Source organism: Salvelinus alpinus, chromosome 10 (assembly GCF_045679555.1).
Source record: "Salvelinus alpinus chromosome 10, SLU_Salpinus.1, whole genome shotgun sequence".
Lineage (NCBI taxonomy): Eukaryota > Metazoa > Chordata > Actinopteri > Salmoniformes > Salmonidae > Salvelinus > Salvelinus alpinus.
The window spans coordinates 19,081,784-19,103,117 of record NC_092095.1 but is presented as its reverse complement, the minus strand read 5'-3'; the positions used below and the strand labels follow the sequence as shown (position 1 = coordinate 19,103,117).

At 46.0% G+C, this 21,334-nt stretch overlaps 2 protein-coding genes across 4 annotated transcripts in view; one reads left to right on the top strand and one right to left on the bottom strand.

Moving 5' to 3' along the window:
* Positions 1-2,699, top strand: part of LOC139531648 (vascular endothelial growth factor receptor 1-like) — a 63,542-nt gene extending 60,843 nt beyond the window's left edge. For both annotated transcript variants that reach the window (XM_071328298.1, XM_071328299.1), the window contains 8 exons: positions 33-155; positions 611-722; positions 892-991; positions 1,071-1,176; positions 1,236-1,363; positions 1,455-1,530; positions 1,634-1,719; positions 1,809-2,699. In XM_071328298.1, the coding sequence (XP_071184399.1) occupies positions 33-155; positions 611-722; positions 892-991; positions 1,071-1,176; positions 1,236-1,363; positions 1,455-1,530; positions 1,634-1,719; positions 1,809-1,974 (897 nt within the window). In that variant the 3' untranslated portion in view covers positions 1,975-2,699. The remainder of the gene's footprint in view (positions 1-32; positions 156-610; positions 723-891; positions 992-1,070; positions 1,177-1,235; positions 1,364-1,454; positions 1,531-1,633; positions 1,720-1,808) is intronic.
* A 2,920-nt stretch (positions 2,700-5,619) lies between these two features.
* On the bottom strand, positions 5,620-20,656 carry LOC139531650 (PAN2-PAN3 deadenylation complex subunit pan3-like). Of its 2 annotated transcripts, none has more exons than XM_071328304.1 (18): positions 19,883-20,656; positions 18,706-18,827; positions 15,915-15,987; positions 15,460-15,530; positions 15,003-15,141; positions 14,427-14,659; positions 14,224-14,328; positions 13,981-14,038; positions 13,501-13,662; positions 13,238-13,354; positions 13,014-13,115; positions 10,949-11,114; positions 10,437-10,524; positions 8,156-8,295; positions 7,852-7,981; positions 6,528-6,592; positions 6,309-6,447; positions 5,620-6,087 (listed from the first exon to the last, which is right to left on the bottom strand). In XM_071328304.1, the coding sequence occupies exons 1-18, from the start codon at positions 20,202-20,204 to the stop codon at positions 5,947-5,949; spliced, it is 2,373 nt and encodes a 790-aa protein (XP_071184405.1). In that variant the 5' UTR covers positions 20,205-20,656; the 3' UTR covers positions 5,620-5,946. The 2 variants fall into 2 exon arrangements, with proteins under 2 accessions (XP_071184405.1, XP_071184404.1); XM_071328303.1 differs by having other exon boundaries at positions 15,460-15,641; positions 19,883-20,655.
* Between the last annotated feature and the right edge of the window lie 678 nt (positions 20,657-21,334).

The following is a 21,334-nucleotide window of genomic DNA, read 5'->3' as shown; positions in this document are numbered from 1 at the left end:
GTGTGTGTGTTCACTCTGTGTTTCTATGTCAGTGTATCCACCGTGACCTGGCTGCCAGGAACATTCTGCTGTCTGAGAACAAAGTGGTGAAGATCTGTGACTTTGGTCTGGCCAGAGACCTCTACAAAGACCTCGACTACGTCCGCAAGGGAGACGTGAGTCCACACACACACACACACACACACACACACACACACACACACACACACACACACACACACACACACACACACACACACACACACACACACACACACACACACACACACACACACACACACACACACACACACACACACACACACACACACACACACACACACACACACACACACACACACACACACACACACACACACACACACACACACACACACACACACACACACACACACACACACACACACACACACACACACACACACACACACACACAAAATATCATCTCCTCCTCATAACGGGGACTTCACTGTACTTAGCCTATTCTCAGATCTACAGTAGTTGTGCTGTCCTGCCAAGTTGGCGAGACACCTCAAACAGGTCTGGGACCAGGATATTCTGTACTCTCTGCTGGCAGCTGATTCTGACCCATGACCCCTGCTCTCCACAGGCAAGGCTGCCATTGAAGTGGATGTCCCCAGAGTCCATCTTTGACAAGGTGTTCACGACCCAGAGTGACGTGTGGTCCTATGGAGTTCTGCTCTGGGAGATATTCTCTCTGGGTCGGTCCTCATATCCACTTACACAAAACACATACTGCTGGTCCCATAGAGTTAGGAATTAGAATACTAGTCATTTAATAGGATCTCTATGGCTCGTACTATGACTAGTACATACCGTTACTGTATCACCTGGACAAGACTCGAGGCTTCTTCTCTGTCTGTCTCACAGGAGCCTCTCCGTACCCAGGCCTGAACATAGATGAGGAGTTCTGCCACCAACTAAAGGAGGGAACACGCATGCGATCCCCAGAGTACAGCACTCCAGAAATGTGAGAAAGAGAAATATATTGATGGAGAGAGAACTGAAGAGAGACTGTGGTGTGAGTTTAACTGGTGTGTTGTCTGTAGTTACAGCACCATGCTGGCATGCTGGGAGGCTAACCCCTCAGACCGCCCCACCTTCACTGGCCTAGTGGAAACACTGGGAGACCTGCTGGAGGCACGAGTTCAACAGGTAACACACACACACTCTCTCTCTCTTCTTCCTGTGTATTGAACCTTGTCTATGATCAGGATGGGAAGGACTACATTCCCCTGGGCACGTTCCTGTGTGGAGAGAGAGACCCAGACAGCAGCATCCAGAGAGACTCCACAGACAGCTCCCTGACTGACCTGCATCCACACAGACTCATCAGTCTAGGGTAAGGCTAGGAACACCCCCATAAACAGAGAAAAATGACAGTTGGTACAGTCCAATGGGTTGTAGTTGGTAATGTTTTAATTCTGTTCCAGCTACATGAACACCAGGAGCACAGCGACACTCAGGACCTTTGAGGAACTGCCCAGCAAGGACCCGCCTGGGCCGGACGTGAGGGCACACACTGATTCACATTTATTTTCTCGCTCGTCACTGATGTGTCTGGTGTGTTGCTGTGTATCACACACTAATGCGTAGAACTGGTGTGTTTCAGGATGAGCAGGGAGACAGCGGGATGGTTCTACCCTCTGAGGAACTCAAACGCCTCAAATGGACCAGCGGTGCCAAGAGCCTCACAAGGTCACCACCTCTAACCTTCAACCCCTCTGACTACAAATGAGAGTATTTTGTGTTCTGTATTGATAATGATTGAGGGGGTGTGTTGGCAGGTTCTTCACCATCAGTACGTGCAGGGAAAACCTGGTGCCCTGCATGTGTAATGACATCACTGGTCTCCATGACGAGCCGCCTGTCCTCCCATGCGACTGTGACTCCGAGGAGAGCTGTTCCCCTCCACCCGACTACAACTCTGCCTTCCTCTACCCCTCCCTCTGACAACTCTATCATATCACACTTCTCCCTCTGGTTAGAACTGCCTTGGTTCCTCCCTCCCAGCACACCATCACTCACCCTAACCTCCTCCCTCTGACACCCACTTCTCTATCCCTAGTCCATCTTTCTCCGACACCTTCTCTATCCCTAGTCCATCTTTATCACAGATTAATTATTGATGCAGTGCTTCATTTCCCCATAACATACTATCAGACGACTTCACTCCAAATATGTCTCTACAATTTCTCTAAAGATTGTATTTGATGCTGTAGCTTCCTCAGGGGGAGAGGAGTACGGTATGTGAATTACTGAGGCCTGCGTAGGGTGCCACACCCACACCACTAACAGCAGCTAAATCCATGATAGTGTTATCACATGCAGCAACACTGCATGTCCATGTACCAGTCTATTTAGTATAGTTGGACTATAGAGCTCAGAGGAATCTCGGTTGTCTCCAGTGACCATGATGTTCCTACACCTGTATGCTGGAAGAATTTATTCATTAGAAAATAGTGTTGCACCTATTTATTTACAATATGTTAACCTCATGAGATTGTGTCAAGGAAGGCAACTGCTGTCAATGACCATTAGACCAGTTGATGCAGAGCTATGGAGAAGTACTGTAGAACATGTTTAATAGCCACAGCCGTTTGCCCTGACTGACACAAGTATGTATGTATGTATTCAAAACATATTTAAACATGTTGAAGTAAAGAAGCGTTACCACACTGACTGTCAAGACAATCCTCTGGTCTTCACATGCATGACACTAAGACAACACACTGTTTTGGTATATTTTATTAAAATACTGCTGTACACACAATATTGCAAAAGTTGAGACAATGAACACAAGATGGGCAAAACAACATACTAAGATGGTGATTGTAGATGTTTGTAGGAGAGGTATGTGTCAGAGTGGTGTAGTGGGGGGGGGGAGGCGTGTGTCAGAGTGGTGTAGTGGGGGGGGGGGGGGGCGTGTGTCGGAGTGGTGTAGTGGGGGGGGGGGGGGAGGCGTGTGTCGGAGTGGTGTAGTGGGGGGGGGAGAGGCGTGTGTCAGAGTGGTGTAGTGGGGGGGGAGAGGCGTGTGTCAGAGTGGTGTAGTGGGGGGGGAGAGGTGTGTGTCAGAGTGGTGTAGTGGGGGGGAGAGGCGTGTGTCAGAGTGGTGTAGTGGGGGGGGAGAGGCGTGTGTCGGAGTGGTGTGGTGGGGGGGAGAGGCGTGTGTCAGAGTGGTGTAGTGGGGGGGAGAGGCGTGTGGTGGGGGGAGAGGCGTGTGTCGGAGTGGTGTAGTGGGGGGGAGAGGCGTGTGTCGGAGTGGTGTAGTGGGGGGGGGAGGCGTGTGGTGGGGGAGAGGCGTGTGTCGGAGTGGTGTAGTGGGGGGGAGAGGCGTGTGTCGGAGTGGTGTAGTATTACGGGAGTGTGTCATGAGTTGTTGGGGATGGGATATTGATAGGGTGGATTAGGGCTATTGATAGGGTGGATGCGTGTGATCTGTTTAAATTTAGGGTTCTAAGCACCACATTTCACCAAATACGTTTTCTGTTTCGATCATTTCACTGAAAACAGTACGATTCTAACTCCGAGCAGGTTTTAGATCAAGTGGCCCCTAAGTACTGATCTACAGTCAGTTTTACTCTTCAACTCCTAAATGGTTCAGGATAGGCTAGGTGTAGCTAAACAGTTCCTAGATCTGTGCTATGTGGCAACTCCCATGTCACCTCATGGAGTATTGGGTAGAAGATGCCCCTAATCACTGACATAGGGTCAGATATGTTGACATCCAAGTAGGTCAGGTAAGGTTGGACAGAGTAAACCGATGCTAAATCTGTGCTTAGGGCCATTATCACCTCACGAATTCCCCCCACAGTATCGCCACCTACCCCCATTTAGAGTCCAGTCCACATCGATCTGACTGGATAAAGGGCGAGCAATGACGGCCAAACACATTCAGTCATCGGGCCCCTCCAGCTGTCCGTCATCCTGAGAGAATTCCAAACCATTCAACAGAAGGTCTATTCAATGGGGTGGAACGTCCAATATGTTACACATAGAACAGTGATGTATAGAACAGACACAGCTACCTCATCTCATGTGACTAGAAGTCTATGATATATACAATACATTTATATCTAACGCTTTGAAAGTTTCACCCTTCTGAATAGACCCGTGCTTCTGAATGCATCAGCCACTGCTCACCAATCTTACCCACCCTCTCCCAAATTCTATATTTTTCTTCCTGAAGAGTAAACTCCTTCACTACCCCTTGTGAATTTAAAATCATTGGATTGGTATAAGCAGTTTCCATCATCTCTCACGCCAATCCATTCTTTTTAAAACCATGAGAGGGATTGAATAAGTGCGCACTTCAGGAGGAAAATCCCAGGTGACCACTGGGAGAGGTCAGAGGTTAAATTCCTGGTTGTCGCTGCCTCGAGCACATTTTGTTTCACATGATTTAAAATGGTCAAAAAAAAAACAGATGTTCTTAAAACCTTACTGACTCTGTCTCGTTCCTTGCCCCTCCGTCCCCACCCCAGCTGGTATTGGTCCACAACATAAAGTTTGTGTTTAGGGAGAAAGACCATCCCTTCCATGTCCCATCATGCATCACTGCACAACAGCTGAGCAAAATGAGGGGAACCAGCTAAAAAAAAAAATTTAAAGCATCACTTCTTCTCAAATGAAGAGGTTGGCAGGGACCCCTCAGGGGAAGGAAGCAGGGGAGCGGATAAAGAGAGAGAAAGAGGCAAAGAAAAGGAGGACATTCCACATTGAGGCAGAACTGGCACCATTCTCTAGTTTTGGCCCAGTCCGTGGGCTTCATCCCAGCGCTGACGAGCCAGACCTAAATATTCCATCTCACAGAGTTCATCATTGGTGTCACAACATTTTCCACAATAGTGTCCGTCATGAAGCAATAAAGGAGCCTGCTGCTTTCATGACCCTGCGCTATATAACAAACAGGGAGAAGACACCCCTTCCTCAGGATCATGTCTAGATGGGAAACAGCTTTTGTCAAATTGATGGAAAAAGTCAATTTTTGTGCACTTTAACCCTGACCCTTTTCCTAAACTGCTGTGGAAGTCATCCTAAACCTGTTACAAAAAGTCAATTTTGCCAAAAAATGTATACCTTCTAGACAAAACCCTACCTCAGTGCCAACAGAAACCACAGTTCGACCCAATAGCCCCCCTAACACATGACCTCAATGTTGCATGACCCTTGACCTCCACATCAAGGCAATGAATTGACCAACGGTCTGAGTCCCCAACCCAGCACTCTACCCAAAAACTCAGTGGTTTGTCCTTTTGAGTGGGAACCGACAAGCAAGGAGGCTGAGGTGGACCGGTCCATTTCAGGAATGGGTTCCCTGACCACCCCCTTTGAAAGCGTCCAGTGGTCTGTCCCGTCTCTTAGTGCGTTGGTATGAAGGGGTGTGGTCTCCAGCAGGAAGACACACAGTAAAAAATAAAGCCTGATTTTATATTAGGTTCTCAGTCTGTGTGTGTGTGTGTGTGTGTGTCTGTACACCACTCTCGGTAGGTGCAGCCTGTAGGCCACTCACATTCATTAAAAAGTAAAACATCTTAGTCCATCCTCCAGAGGAGAAGAAAAAAAAAATCTATAAAAAAAATAAAAATAAAAGCAGGAAAAAGTTAAATCCCACGTGGTTGTTTTATTTTTTAGTATCCATTTTGTTCCCCAAGTCTAAAAAAATTTTAGCATTCGTAATCGGTACAGCTTCCGTTTTTGTCCGTCATCGCAGCTGCGGGATTTTAGGAAAAATAAAAAAACAGCTTTAGAAAAGCCTTCCTGGTTGCCAAGACAGTGTATGTGACTGAGGTCCAGCAAGTCCCACCCCCTCTGCCTCTCTCTCGCCACACTGAAGATGTCATCACTATGCGCCTGGTCCTCCGCTGTAGTGCAATAATGTGCTGTACGGTTCAGGCAGTCCCACCCCGCTGCCTGTGGGGGGCGCTACAGCGGTCCGGCAGCGGCCTGCTGCAGCTCCTGAAAGGTATTGTCGAAGCAGCGCTTCAGGTCCGAGTAGGTCACCACCAGGACACTCTTCTCATCCCGAGACACTAAGCTGATCTTCTCAGGCACGCCCGCGTCCAGCTACACAGAGAGGGGAGGAGAATACTGGTAGACTAGTAGCCAGCTGGGCAACAAGACATACTGGAATAGACAGGTGGCTCACATGGAGGGTGAGAAGAGAGGACTAGATGGAAAAGGGCATGGCAGAGGGAAATGAGGGGAAGGGCATAAGAAAAAATAAGGAAAAAAAATGGGGGGAAAAGAGAGAGAAAGAGAGAGAGATGCAGGGAGAGTTGGCATACTTTGTTGAGGCAGGAAACAATGTGGCTGAGGTCTATCCAGGGGGTTCCAGCCTCTGTCACCTGGTGGAACAGGTGGTCTCTGAACAGCTTCAGCAGGTAACGGTCCCCCGTCTCAGACCACGTATGGTCCTTCTGAAACCTGACACATTGGCAGAAGTGTGACATGAAGGTGAGTCAGATGTTCCAAATCCACTCCTAACGAAGTGGTTCAGTACTTACTCTGGTCTCTCGTTGATGGTGCCCAGTTTGGCCAACAGACGGAAGAGACGACCATTCTGGACCTCCTACAACAGATATAAAACTGTAAGTCATATAACTTGAAAACAGTCTAACCAGGTTGTTTCTTGAAGAAGTCATAGGCTAGGTAGTGCTGGCCAACTTCATTCAGCCAGCTGGTGTGTGATCGTGGCAAAGTTGATTTGACATTGTATAACATCTCTGGGGCTAGTAGTAAATGGGACAATATTTTCATGTTACACATATTTTAGTTGCCTCATTAAATGCTTTCAATATTCATATATGAATTCTACCATTTAGTTGGCTTAAGTTATTGAAATTGGGAGCCATCGACATCTTTAAATATTGTCCGACGTACATAGACAATGTACGGATGGTCCCCAACTAGCCATAGTGATATGGAATGTCAAACCAAATTGACCATGGGCATTACGATTGGCTCGTGTGCAGCCAGCTGTGGGCATAGAATCTACAAGTGTCTGGAACTCTATTGTGACACCATTCTTCCACAAGAAATTCCATAATTTGGTGTTTTGTTGATGGAAAAACGCTGTCTCAGGAGCCACTCCAGAATCTCCCATAAGTGTTCATTTGGGTTGAGATCTGGTGACTGAGACTCCTTTGACACCCCTCCTTAAAAGTCACTGAAATCTCTTCTAGCCAAAATAATGAGCTACTGGACATGTTTATACATGACCCTAATTAACTCAGGAACCACACCTGTGTGGAAGCACCTGCTTACAATATACTGTCTCCCTCATTTACTGAAGTGTTTCTTTTATTTTGGCAGTTACCTGTACCATACATACACAAAGAGTAAGAACAACCATTGGTGTTCAGAACAGTACTGATAACATGTAGACACACACAACTGACGGACAGACAACAGTGTTGCGTTTGAAATGGACTGAAAGGTGGCATTTTCTGTTTAATGCTGAAGACTGCAGAACAGCTCACACACTACTCGGTTTCCTGATAGAAGCACCAAAACAAGTAGAGCTGTTGATGGGGTGTTAAGCAGTGGGGTGGGGGGGGGGGTGGGTGGACAGTCCGCAGCCAGTGGCTTCACACCCCAGGTCTAAGGCCAGAACAGGGGTGGGGTGGTGGACAGTCCGTAGCCAGTGGCTTCACACCCCAGGTCTAAGGCCAGAACAGGACAGCAGACGCTGTAGAGGCCAGAGGGGCCGCGGCACACAGAACATCCTGTATTTTCACACTCCCTCTCAACACCTCTCCTCACGTGACTTCCTTTCACCACCACTCCCACAGAGCAGAGATGGCATCACAAGTGTGTGTGTTAGTGTACCTTCGCTAGGTCCTCCTCGATGACATCATTCCTCATCTGTGATGCATCCAGCTGTGTGTAGAAGCGAGCTCCAATCATGGGCATGATGTCATTAACGCTGCGCAGCCTAGACTGCTCTGTCAACAGATACCTACAAACAGGTAGTGACTGAGTACTTGTGTCAGTGCAAACAGTGTATTCACTTGTAGATCTGAGTGTGTTGTGGTTGTTGCAGATGACGGTGAGAAATGGCTTAGTGGAGGACCCGGTGTCGTCCTTTTCAAGGATGGGTTCTGTGTGTGTATGTTGTGTCAGTGTGTCTTACAGGATGAGGTTCTTGAGGTCTGATGAGTAGTTGATAGACACCAACTCCATGGCCTTCTGCAGGTTCTCTCTCTGAATGCCAGCCAGAGAGTTACAGGCCAGGGCCAACACCACCTTGCCCAGGGATATCAGGTCCGCTTGCTGCAAGCGCACAAACACATAGTTAACAGAACACACTACAGCCAGGGGCCAACTCAACCATTTCAAAAAGGGAATCAGGCCAGCAAGTCAAAACTCAGAGCAAACACACACAGCACTAGCAGAGGCTCAAAATATACAATTGTGGTTACAAGACAGCTGATAGATTGTGTCCACAATATTGCTTGAGGAAATAGATATTTGAAACATTTTTTCATGATGTAACACTAACGAAAACGAGAGCATGGCGGTTTTACCCTTCGGATTTGCAGGCAATTGATCAACCGTGGCGCTACCCATGGTGCTGAAACTCTGCATAGTAGGGTTGGGCGGTTCCAGATGTTCAAATCGTCATACCATCCTCTCATTCCGGGATTTACGGTATTACCAGTTTAGAACAAAGGGGGGGCCCCAAAAAATATTGGGAATGTTACCAGAATGATAACAAAATTAGCACAAGTAATAGCGAAATTCCATGGAGGCTGCTAGCTAAACTTGGAAGCGTTCCACTAGATGTTGGAACATTGCCATGGGGGACTTGCTTCCATTCAGCCACAAGAGCATCAGTGAGGTCAGGGACTGATGTTGGGAGATTAGGCCTGGCTTGCAGTCAGCATTCCAATTCATCCCAAAAGTGTTCAATGGAGTTGATGTCAGGGCTCTGTGCAGGCCAGTCAAGTTCTTCCACATCCATCTCGAGAAACCCTTTCTGTACGGACCTCACTTTGTGCATGGGGCATTGTCATGCTGAAACAGGAAAGGGCCTTCCCCAAACTGTTGCCACAAAGATGGAGTCACAGAATCATCTAGAATGTCATTGTATACTGTAGTGTTAAGATTTCCCTTCACTGGAACTAAGGGGCCTGAACCATGAAAAACAACCCCAGACCATTATTCCTCCTCCACCAAACTTTACAGTTGGCACTATGCATTGGGGCAGGTAGCGTTCTCCTGGCATTCGCCAAATCTCGATTTGTCCGTCGGGACTGCCAGATGAAGTGCGATTCATTACTCCAGAGAACGCGTTTCCACTGCTCCAGAGTCCAATGGCGGCGAGCTTTACACCACTCCAGCCAATGCTTGGCACTGCGCATGGTGAGCTTAGGCTTGTTGCACTATATATACACAAAGGTATATGTGGGCACCCCTTCAAATTAGTGTATTTGGCTATTTTAGCCCCACCCAGTGTAGCTGGCTACATTCTTTATATGATAAACATTAGAAATATGATGGCCATGCATCATTCTTTGCAAAAAATTACTTCCTTTTTCATTGTACTCTCATTTCCCTGATCACTGTTGACTTTCAATATAAAACGCAACCCGTCAATACACACCTGGACTGCTCCCGCTTTCTCCCATTGTGCTATTTATAAACAAACACGTGACTGGCTCAACTGTTGTGGGGAGCTACGGTAAGCTTCAAATGTCAAATAATGTGACGGGTGAAATGAAGAATGTGATCTGCTTTATCTGCTAATGTATTGCACAAGTTGACTGCAGGTATTTAATTAAAAAGTAGCTACAAATTGATTTTGAATAACTAAAAATAAATAATTTCAACAGTATTGAAAAACAGTCCGTGGCATTTTCCAAATAATCCGGTATACCGCCCAAGCCTAATCCATGGTGTGGAATATCTGCTACTAGATCTATTTGCTCATTTGTTTGTTTAGCGGAGAATCTGATGTTCTCTGTAACAAAGTGACCACAATAAGTCAATAATCAAAGTAAAAATAGCCACAACAGTGTTCATTTCGCCTGCTAACCAGGTCCATGGAGGGAGAAAAGGAACAAGATACCTTGACATCTCAGTCAGAGGCTAAAACCCAATGTCATCTTCACTAGGCTGTAATAACAATATTTTACCAAAAATCGGCCAACGCGCTTCATAAACTAGGCTAAAATCAACAAGTGTGGTGACAGAACTCGAGTTGATTAAATTGCAACAGAAACCGTTAGATTCAGGATTCATGTGTACATTTCCCCATTTATAGTGGTATAATCAGGTCAGATTTTATTTGCACTGGTATTATGCTTTTAAAATTTCATTTGAACGGGAATAGCAGGATGACCAGGAGGGGCTTGCAATTTTCTCTGGAAAGAAAAATGGTTAGGTTAGGGGGGGGGGGGGGGTTACTGTACCTGGTACTGTGGCATGAGGGTCACATGGTTGGTCTGACTGTTGTCAAACGTTAAGACATCAAACACCCCTACACAGTTCACTCGTAACCTGCAGGGAGAAAAAGGCGTGTTGAGTGTGTGTCAAACGTTAGCGGGATGTCAGCGTGTGTGTGGTTTCTCCCCTTTCTGAGAAAAGGAAGCCAGGACTAGTATAGAACTTCTGCTTTCACTGTAGTTTACAGTAAATAACCCAGCAGATACTATCAGCACTACAACACAAACATCAGGGGGCTTACAGACACATTGGTTTCTGCACAGTTCTCTAGCAAGGAACTCAGGACTAAACCAGAGACAGCAACTGGTTCGAGGTTGCATGAAAAACACTTCAGTTTCTCTGACCACACTGCGTCACATTCAACATCTGTGTTTACACCTGGTTTCAGAGAATATGGATCTTGCTGGGATCCATAACGTTGGTCAGCAATGTGTGTCTGTGTGTGCGCGCGCACGATGCATGTCTGCGAGGTGTGTACCTGGTCTTGCCGGTGATGAGGATCTTGCTGGGGTCCATGACCCTACAGGCCAGACCAGCAGTGTGGATAGTTCTGAGGGCTGAGCTCAGCTGGACGATGTAGGCCCAGATCAGAGACTCGGGGAGCAGACCTGCGTGCTGCCGCGGTGGAGGGGGCTCGTGCTGTCCTACGGGGGGGGGGGGGGGGGGACAGGATACACGAAAGGAAACAGACGAAACACATTGAGCAGGGTGTCCTACCAAAAAATATTTTTTGGGACCCATGGTTAAAATAAAATGTGTAGTTACGCCTAAGAAAACCAAATTGTCCAAACCTCATGTCTCGATCATAATCCATTCAAAAGTTAGAGTTCTTACCCTTGTAGGGTGGCCAGAATTACAGTGACTAAATCAATGGAGGCCAGAGGGGGGGGGGGGGAAATCTGGAAACTAGCATTGCGTGTGAGCTAGGCTGGATGCTGTGTGAGAATTAAGGCTAAGTGACAAGCTCACCGTCAAACTCATCTTTCTTCTCCAATCCAGAGGACAAAAAACAAGGAGGTAAGACATATAGATTGAGACATGGCATGTAGCTAGTATTTTCTTATTTGGAGTACACGTTTCTCATATTAAAATGCAAAATGTGTTATTTTTCAAAGATTTTTCACAAAAAACAAGCGCATGTCAACGGAGCACTGAGTGTATCACAAGCTTTTTATTTGACATTTAATTGAGTTCATGTTAATTTGGCTTTTTGCAAAAACAACTTTGCAGATAACCACCACAACATGTAAAATCCTCAAGTCGCTGCGAGAAAGCTCCACCGGTGCTTATTTACAGATGTGTTACGTTACGAAATCAGACTTTTTGGATATAAATGTTGATGTTGTTAGAGAAAGACCCCACTGAACGATTCAGAACACGAAGAGTCATTTGTCTTGGTAAAATTGATTTTACAACATAAGGAAGTGAAATCATCAAAGCACATTTTCACCAACTCTGGGCACTCTGCACACCCTACATTGAGGCTTTCCAATAAAAGGGTTTAAGAAACAAAATGGTATCAACTTGACAGCAAATGTCAGATGCTTACTTCACAAACAGCCAGTTGTTGAACACTTGAGATGTTGTTGTAGTGTGATATGGAGTTGCAGAGCTATTAGTATGACCCTTAGTGTTGCTGTATGGCCACAGAGGGGTGTTGTAGTGTGACAGTAATACTGACAGTTAAACACTTGTTGCCGTGAGGTCAGAAAATCTGAGGTTCTGCTTCCTCTGGCTGTGTCTCTCCTATAGCAGGTAGTTGGGCCTGGCTGGTAGTACCAGTCTCAGGATCACTTTCAGCCACAGCTTCCCCTGACTACAGCAACATACCCTTACCGTCACACAGACCAACAAGTGTCAGTGCTGGAACACCCCACTCCTCCTCCTCCCCACCACGCTCACAGAAACCATCCACACTGGCAAGCGCACTGGTTTCGGTTAGGAAAATGTGGCGCCAGACATTTTGACTGGCAACATTTTAATTTCCCGGACATTTGAGAAGGTTTACCAGACTAATGCGTTGGGTGCGTAACCTGATTAGGGCGTCCACCCACTGTGCTCAGAATGACACAAATCACATTTAGATGATGGGCATTCATATTACCAGAACATGCCAGTGGAGAATGCAATGATGTGCAGTCCTTCTTATCCAATTCTGATGTCACTTTGAACATGTTACAACAACTGCCCACATGTACATTTTCCTCAGCCAACAAGACGAGTAAAGAACAGAAAAATCACTAGCCCATGTCAATCTACTATATCAATCTATACTATTGGCCAGCTTGTCGAGAAAGTAATGGCCTATGTAATAGGATCCTTTATAGCAAGGTAAGATATACCTCAATATGTACGAAAACATTCAGGTTTCAAGCAATTAAGAGTATGATATCAAAATGCATACTGCCGTGTGACACGCTGATGAAGCCCGACTTCCATTGCCATTTGATGACGCATTCAAAACAACTCGGAAGTGCGTCGGCACGGGGAGTGTGGGGGGGGGGGTGCGTCGGAATCAGTAGGGAAGGGTGGGGGGGACTCACCCCACTTCCTCTTGGTGAAGTAGGAGTCGGCCGCAGGGTCGTTGAAGTGCCTGCTGAACATGGTCTCTGCTCCCGCATGGAAGTCATAGGAGAACACCAACGCTGAGAGAAACAGGAGGTTATCATGGGGGCTTCTTAAGGATCAAACAGACTCATACAAAAACCAATATATACACAAACGCACATACAACATGGGGGGGGGGGGGGCATAGAGCCCCACTCACAGTGATCACCAAAGGCCTTGGTGGTGAAGACCTCCCTCAGGGTAACAGAGTTGGACTGCTGGATCTTCTTCCACATGTCCACCAGCATCATACACTTGGTGTTCACCAGCCTGAAACCTGGACGCACACAAGACATTCAAAGAAGATGACCACTCAAGATTCCTTCTATTTTCAAAGGCTGAAAGAAAATATATCCCATACCAAATATATGATAATTTAAAATTGTGTGTGTGTGTTCATCTTGTGTCATACGAGCAACTCACCATGTATCCTCCTCAGGCAGTACGGCAGGTCGTCCTTGCTGTTGACAGCCTTGTAGCAGGAAGTGATGTAGCTGAAGTTGCTGGTCTTCTGCAGGCGGTTGGGAGGGGGGACAGGCTCCAGGGGAAACAGGCTGTGGTAGCTGTCCACCTCAGATGGAACACCTGGGACAGGGATACACGGCATGACGACACACCAGCACACAAACAGAGCCAAAATAACTACATCAGTTGGCACGCATCTTAAGTTACAAGTTTTGACACTTGAACAACTTGAGAATGTTCTACAAACAAAAACTAGTGTGACTATGTGTGTGTGAACTGTCAGGAATACTAAAGACAACGACACGTTTCAGGATGCGATTCTCACTTTCAGTCTGCAGTGAAACCCCAAATCGACAGAGGCCATACCATCAATACAACGCCAATAACAGCCCCCCCCCCCCCACCTCGGTTGAGCCAATCAGGGAAGGGATGCTTTACCGGTGTTCTCTGACTGGTCAAGCTGAGCCATGGTAATCAGATGTCTGTTAATCAGCTCCTAGAGGGAACCACAGGAAATGACATCAGCGATCAACACTGACATCACAGCACAGAGGGAGATTGGAGGATTAGAACAGACAGACACACTTTAATATGGAGACAAGGCAAAAAAGAGAACAGAAATGGAAACAGAGTGGGTGTTTCAGACAGAAAGAACCAGGTGGAGGAAGAGGGTGGGCGTACCTGTCGGAGCTCATCAGCCATGAAGAAGGACGGGGCGTTGGCTTTGGGCTGCATGTAGGCCACGTGGGGAGCAGTGGGGGGGTAGATGTGGTAGGTAGGAAACACCTGCACAGAAACACATTTAACGACTGCACTTCCTATTTATGGAGTAATTACAACTAATAGGTCATGCTGTCAGTAAGGGCAGACTAAATGGAACGTACCATCCCGGCCATGGGAGCGGGGGTGTTATCAGTGTAGAAATAGGTGGTCCCCCCCACCGTCTCCTTCTGGATGATGTGGGCCCCCTGGTCAGACACACTGGTGGGCACCATGTAGTTGGCTGGGTTGGGGTTGTTGGGGTTGGGGGTGTGGCTACGCCGGCGAGGGGCAGGTGAGGTTTGGGGGGTGATTTTAGGGGAGTGGAGGGGGGTGGACCCCGCAGAGAGAGACATCCCTGTATGGGGGATACCAGAGAGGGTGTGTTAAACAGAGGTACAGAGTTCATTGGAGTACCTCCGTACATTGTTATGACTATCTGGTGACTAAGGTGGAATTCATCATGGCAGGGATTTACTTGAATAATACATTGTTGTTTTCTATAGAGCATCTCCACTGTATGGAGTCAACTCACTTGGCTAGCCAGGAGAACAATGGGAGGCGACATCAATAGAGAACCTTTACACTGCAAACTCACTCACCCTGACAACCTGGCATATCCATGATATAGTGCAAACGGAGAAAAACTAGAAGTGTTCTAAGTTAGAATTAAGTGGCTTTTTTTATAGTGGATGGCTCACCAGGTGCAAGGGCGGTGGAGCTGCTGGGGCTGAGGTGGGGGAAGAGGGGCGATGGGAAGGCCGGACCACTGGACTGGACCATAGTGGCCATGCGGGGAACCCCCTTAGGGATGAACTCATTGGCTGTAGGGTTAGGACCCTGGAGAGGGAGAGAACGAGAGATGCATAACCCTAGGATTATATTTCATTGTTCTTCTTGCCTTCATCAGATATTCTATTTGTTTTATGTTATGTATATTTTCCTTATATGCGGATTTGGCTTCATCACAGTTTACAACAAAAACAAACAGTGACCAGATGTTGTAATCTAGAGAAACGCACACAAAACGAACCACAACGGATGGGTTTAGGTTTGACCATTTTCCCCCTAGGAGCTCAAACACTCAATAGACATTTGAAGCTCAAACTCTTCCCCTTGGTTGACGACCACACCAGGAACCTGGGTAGTGGTGCTCACCTTTCTCCTTTGTGATATGCTCAGAGCACCAAAGTCACTGAAGAGTGAAGAAATGGGGGAATTCCCTGGATCTGGAAGAGGACATAGAGGGAGAGGGAATGAAGACTGTGTTGTCCACGGAGAGTTTTCCATCGACCCACAACTCTGACCTGGTCCAACTGCCAGGGTTCCATGGAATAGATCTGTCAGTGATTTCATGGGTGTTCCAATCAAAGAGTTAGAAATTGTACCAATTATAATTCTACAGTTATTAGTTTCAAAGATCTGTTATACTCCAGTGGATCCCAACAGCAGTCCTCGAGAACCCCAAACATACCTGCTTCAACTCATTGAGAGCCTGATAATTAGTTGACAAGTTGAATCAGATGTGCTTGTACTGTTGGGGGTACTTGAGGACCGGAGTTGGGAACCACTGAGCTATTCCATGAAGTTTCCTCTAGGTACTGGGTTCTTACCGTGAGCGCTGTGGCTGAAGTTCTTGGCACCGTCGTCAAGGAGACTGGGAGAACTGCTGCTGTTGGTGATTCTCTACACAACAACAAAACAGATGCTTACATTTTTATTTTTTTATTAAGTATCTTAGTTACCTAGCTACCATATTCTAGCAAAGACCGCAGCCCTGATGTTCCCAAAAGGAACCAGTCTGTAGCAAAAATAATTCCCATTAGAAGCCACTGGATCTGCATCACTAGCTGGTGGTCTTTGACTTCAGCATAGGTGTATGCACCTGGTCAAATTGTAGATACAATACTGCTGTATCCCATTAGTGATCTGCCGGGTTTGACTAGCAGAAGGGACTTTTCTCAGCAGGGTAGGAGAATTAAGGTTAGCTAAAATGCAAAGTGTCCCCGACACCACTCGAAAATATGTACACTGAAAAATAAACACAACATGGAACAACTTCAAAGATTTGACCGAGTTTGAGTTCATGAGGAAATCAGTCATTTGGAATAGATTCTTTAGGGCCTAATCTATGGATTTCACATGACTGGGAATACAGATATGCATCTATAGGGGCGTGGATCAGAAAACCAGTCAGACTCTGGTGTGACCACCATTTGCCACATGCAGCACGACATCTTTGCATAGAGTTGATCAGGCTGTTGGATTATGGCCTATGGAATGTTGTCCCACTCCTCTTCAATGGCTGTGCGAAGTTGCTGGATATTGGCAGGAACTGGCACACACGTCGATCCAGAGCATCCCAAACATGCTCAACTGGTGACATGTCTGGTGAGTATGCAGGCCATGGAAGAACTGGGACATTTTCAGCTTCCTGGAATTGTGTACAGATCCTTACGACATGGGGCTATGCCTTATGCTGAAACATAAGCTGGTGGCACAATGGGCTTCAGGATCTCGTTTTGTTATCTCTGTGCATTCAAATTGCCATCAATAAAATGCAATTGTGTTTGTTGTCCGTAGCTTATGCCTGCCCATACCATAACCCCACGGCACTCTGTTCACAACAGCAAACCACTCGCCCACATGACCCCATACACACTGTGTATAATCTTCCCGACACCGTTAAAACTGGGATTCATTCATGACACTTCTCCAGTGTGCCAGTGGCCATCAAAGGTGAGTATTTGCCCACTGAAGTCTGTTACGACGCTGGAACTGCAGTCAGGTCAAGACCCTGGTGAGGACGATGAGCATGCAGAGGAGTTTCCCTGAAAAAGGTTTTTGAAAATTTGTGCAGAAATTATTTGGTTGTGTAAACCTAGCTTTATCAGCTGTCCAAGGTGGTTTGTCGCAGACCATCACGCAGCTGAAAAAGCCAGATGTGGAGGCCCCGGGCTAGTGTGGTTACACATGGTCTGCGGCTGTGAGGTCAAATTCTTTAAAATTACGTTCAAGGTGGCTTATTGAAAAGAAATGAACATTCAAGTCTCTGGCAGGCATTCCTGCAGTCAGCGTGCCAATTGCAAGCTTCCTCAAAACGTGGCAGTGCAGTGTGCCAAAACTGCACATTTTAGAGTGGCCTTTTATTGTCCCCAGCACAAGGTGCACCTATGTAATGATCATGCTGTTTAATCAGCTTCTTGATATGTCACACCTGTCAGGTGGGTGGATTATCTTGGCAAATGAGAAATGCTCACTAACAGGGACGTATACAAAAATGTGCACAAAATTTAGCGAAATAAGCTTTTTGCACTTATGGAACATTTCCGGGATATTTTATTTCAGCTCATGAAAACACTGTTGCGTCTTTATTTTTGTTCAGCGTAGATACAACCAGGCCTGCCCTGAGAACAGTCTTGGTTTCCACTAATGTGATTCTGCTAAAACCTGCATAATTGCTTGATTGAAATAAATAAACACCTAACACTACATAATTATCCGATTTTCTTTAGGTCAGATACTTGGGACTAGTGTTGGGGAGACATCTACTCCAAATAACACAATATAATCGTTTTGTGCCGTTAATGACTAAATAATTCCAGCCTGTGCAATTTGTGCTAATTCACAATTTTATACTCATTAAATAATCATTGTTTGGCAGGAAAAGAAATAAGGCTTAGTTATTTCATTTTCAACATATTGATAAAGTCTAGTTAAATAAAATCAGTTAGGCAAGTCAGTTAAGAACAAATTCGTATTTACAATGACGGCCTACCCCGGCCAAACCCTCCCTAAACCCGGAAGACGCTGTGCCAATCGTGCGCTGCCCTATGAGCCTCCCGATTACGGCCAGTTGTGATACAGCCCAGGATCGAACCAGGGTCTATAGTGACGCCTCTAGCACTGTGATGCAGTGTCTTAGACTGCTGCGCCACTCGGGAACCCTGCACAGTTGATGTTAAAGTTCAAATAGAGTATAATCTTGCACATCACAATATATTGTCAATGTCAAATACCACGATATTCGATTTAATCATAAAATCGGCCAAACCCTACTAGGACGTTCCTACCCTAAACCATTTTTAAAATGTCAACTTCAATAGGCTAGGGACGTCCCAAGGATCCCTGATAGCACAGATCACTGTCTTTAGACCAGTACTGAACCAGACTTTCTGATAAACATACAAGAATAAGTTCACCTCTACCACATCAGCCAAGTAGCACTATTATTCAGTATTTGACCCTACTGCAGATCTAAAGATGGTACCTGAACACTTGAGTAGAATGACAAATCATATATACACATACATAAAACTAACAAGAATTTCAAAGTCACTTTGAAACAAAAGTAGGCATCTGTCGGGTCAGTACTGTTTAGTTGGATTCTGAGGCTGGTCGTACCTGCATGATAGAGTATTTAGACTCTGCCGGGCTCCCGAAGCCGTTGACCCCGATGAAGCTGCTGCTGAAGTAGGAGTTGGTCAGATTGGCGTCGCTCAGGGACCCGCTCTCCATCCCAGGGACTGTAGAGGACAGAGACAATGGGTTCAGAATCAGCCGCCTGCTTCTACTACACAGGGTCTGGGTGGTCCTGGTAAACGTCATATTCTATGTTTGAAAAACATTATGAGTCAGTCAATATATGCCATACAGACTAACATATCACCCTTATAAAGAATGGCAGGGTTCTCGTTAATTGAATGGTTGTGTGATGCAAAATGCATGTAATAGACATAAGTGTCTATGAACTAATGTTGTAGTCATGAGGCCATAGATTGTCTTCATTTACAGGACAATTACAGATGAGTAGCCAATCAGCACGCTTCTTGAGAAGATGTAAACACTTCAACTTTATCCAGTTTCCCAACTTGTGTGCACAAATGATAATATCCACCTTGCAACCGAACACGTGGCATTGTGCAGAGTTAAATAAAATACAGCTGTGGTGGTAGAATTATTTTGCAAGTGATGATGCTAATTAGTTAGTAGCTAAGTAAATTGACTTCACTGCAGCAGATGTTTGGTTAGCATGCAAGCTAGCTTGTCACCTTAAGCATGAAGACAAGCATCATAAAATGCCTCGCTTCCAAAACGATTCAACATTAACTAGCTTTGCTAGTTAACGTTAGATGCACGCATTACTAACTATAGTAGTTACCTAATGCAAGAAGAGCGCAAACGTTAATTTGCCGTTAACTTTTTTTTTCCGCCAGAAGAACTTTTCTAACCATAGCCATCTAACGTTAGCTAGCTAACGTTACATTAGCCAATGATTGTCTGAATTTGCCCACTGATCTCTTGTAGTTGTCAAATACAAAAACACTAAAATTGCTAACTAAATGCATTTATTGAAGGAGCTCAAACTCTGGACGAAAAGCTTAGCGCTCAGACACTTTAATTAGTTATGCTTCAAAAACATGTTTAACCCACGCTGTTTTGGGGGGGGAAAGAGGCCTCAAAGAATCCCCGGGCTCAATGTTAACAAAGCCCCTCACACGCCCAAAAAGCAACAACCACCGATGAGGCTGTGCTAGGCCCTGTCGTATAGGACGGGTACAAACAGACGAAGTATACTCACTGGTTAACATCTGTCCCTCCAGAGCCGTGCCTGCAGGCCCCAGAGAGTCGCCCTTTTTGGGGACGTTCGGTACCCCAACCGGGCAGGCCGGGGGTGCACTAAGCGGATACGTCACGGCTCCTCCAGACATGGATAAAGGGACAGGGCTTGCTCCACTGTGAAGGGACATGCTTGCCATGGACGGCTCCTCATGCAAAAACTGACACTCGTCCCCATAAAAGCAAGTCTTATCCTTTGCGTAGTATCGGCAGAACTTCACCTTGACGCAGGGTATTCCGACACCCCCGAGCGGAGCAGCTGAAGCTGGGAGTCCACTGTTCATGACACCGCTGCTGCCGCCGGAAGATATTCAAACATGGAGAGACGTCGATTGCTAGGTAGCTTGCTCTCGAGTAAGGTTCGTAATGTCAATGCAAAGCGATATGCAACAGCAAATATGTTTTGTCCAAGCTTAAAATGACATTACTCACATTATCCGACTAGAAGACAAATAATTAAGATAACTAAGGGCATTGCGTTTGACAAATCCTGGTCGCTGTTGTCGCTATTCATGTAGCTAGCTAGCCAGCCCGTTGTTTAGCCTCGTTCACGCTGCTGTTGTTGTTTTTCGGCTCTCTGGCTAGCTACTCCGCTTTAAAATAAAAAAAAGTGGCTTGTTCATTTCGCCGATTCAGTTGCAAAACGTTTCTTAAAATGGAAGCAAACGAAACGGGGAGGGACCTACCTGAATGTGTCCAATAGAAACTCTAATTTTGCTCTGTTTGCGTCCGTTTGGTTCTTAAACGGTTTCCGAAATGAATAGACCCCAGTTAGCATTGCATTATGGGAAGCTTGCAAGCTTTTAACGTTACGGCAAAAGCCAGCTGCGTTTGGAGCGGCTTTGAGCGACAGACTCAGTTCGTAGCTGTTGGTCTGTGGACAAAACCAACGATTTCCAATACAGAAAGTCGTCATCCAAACCCAGTCATACGGTTATAGGCTTTGCAGTCGTGCTTGAGATGAGTGCACGTGCCGTTTGATATTACACCTCTGTGATGTAGCAAACCACAGATGTCACAATGTAGCAAGCTTAATATATTCGCTTCGGTCTGTAATATTGTAGCATCACAGTATCCCCTTGACATTTCATCAATCATTGGATTACTCGTGATTTGTATTACGTTGGCAACTATGAAAGTATACTGAACAAAAATATAAACGCAACGTGTAAAGTGTTGGCCCTATGTTTCATAAGCTTAAATAAAATATCCCAGAAATGTTCCATATGCACCAAAAGCTTATGTCAAAAAATGTGTTTACATTCCTGTTAGTGAGCGTTTTTCCTTTGCCACGATAATCCATACACTTGACAGGTGAGCATATCAATAAAGGGATTAAACAGCATGATCATTACACAGGTGCACAATAAAAGGGGACAATAAAAGGCCACTCTAAAATGTGCAGTTTTGTCAC

What these genes read in the sequence shown, in the direction of transcription:
- LOC139531650 (XM_071328303.1), bottom strand. Translation starts at nt 20,204, where the DNA reads ATGAACAGTGGACTCCCAGCTTCAGCTGCTCCGCTCGGGGGTGTCGGA. An exon ending in CCGCTCCCATGGCCGGGATG is followed by an intron (nt 14,329 to 14,426) that starts GTACGTTCCATT and finishes GTTTCTGTGCAG; the next exon opens with GTGTTTCCTACCTACCACAT. An exon ending in TGGCTGATGAGCTCCGACAG is followed by an intron (nt 14,039 to 14,223) that starts GTACGCCCACCC and finishes GGTTCCCTCTAG; the next exon opens with GAGCTGATTAACAGACATCT.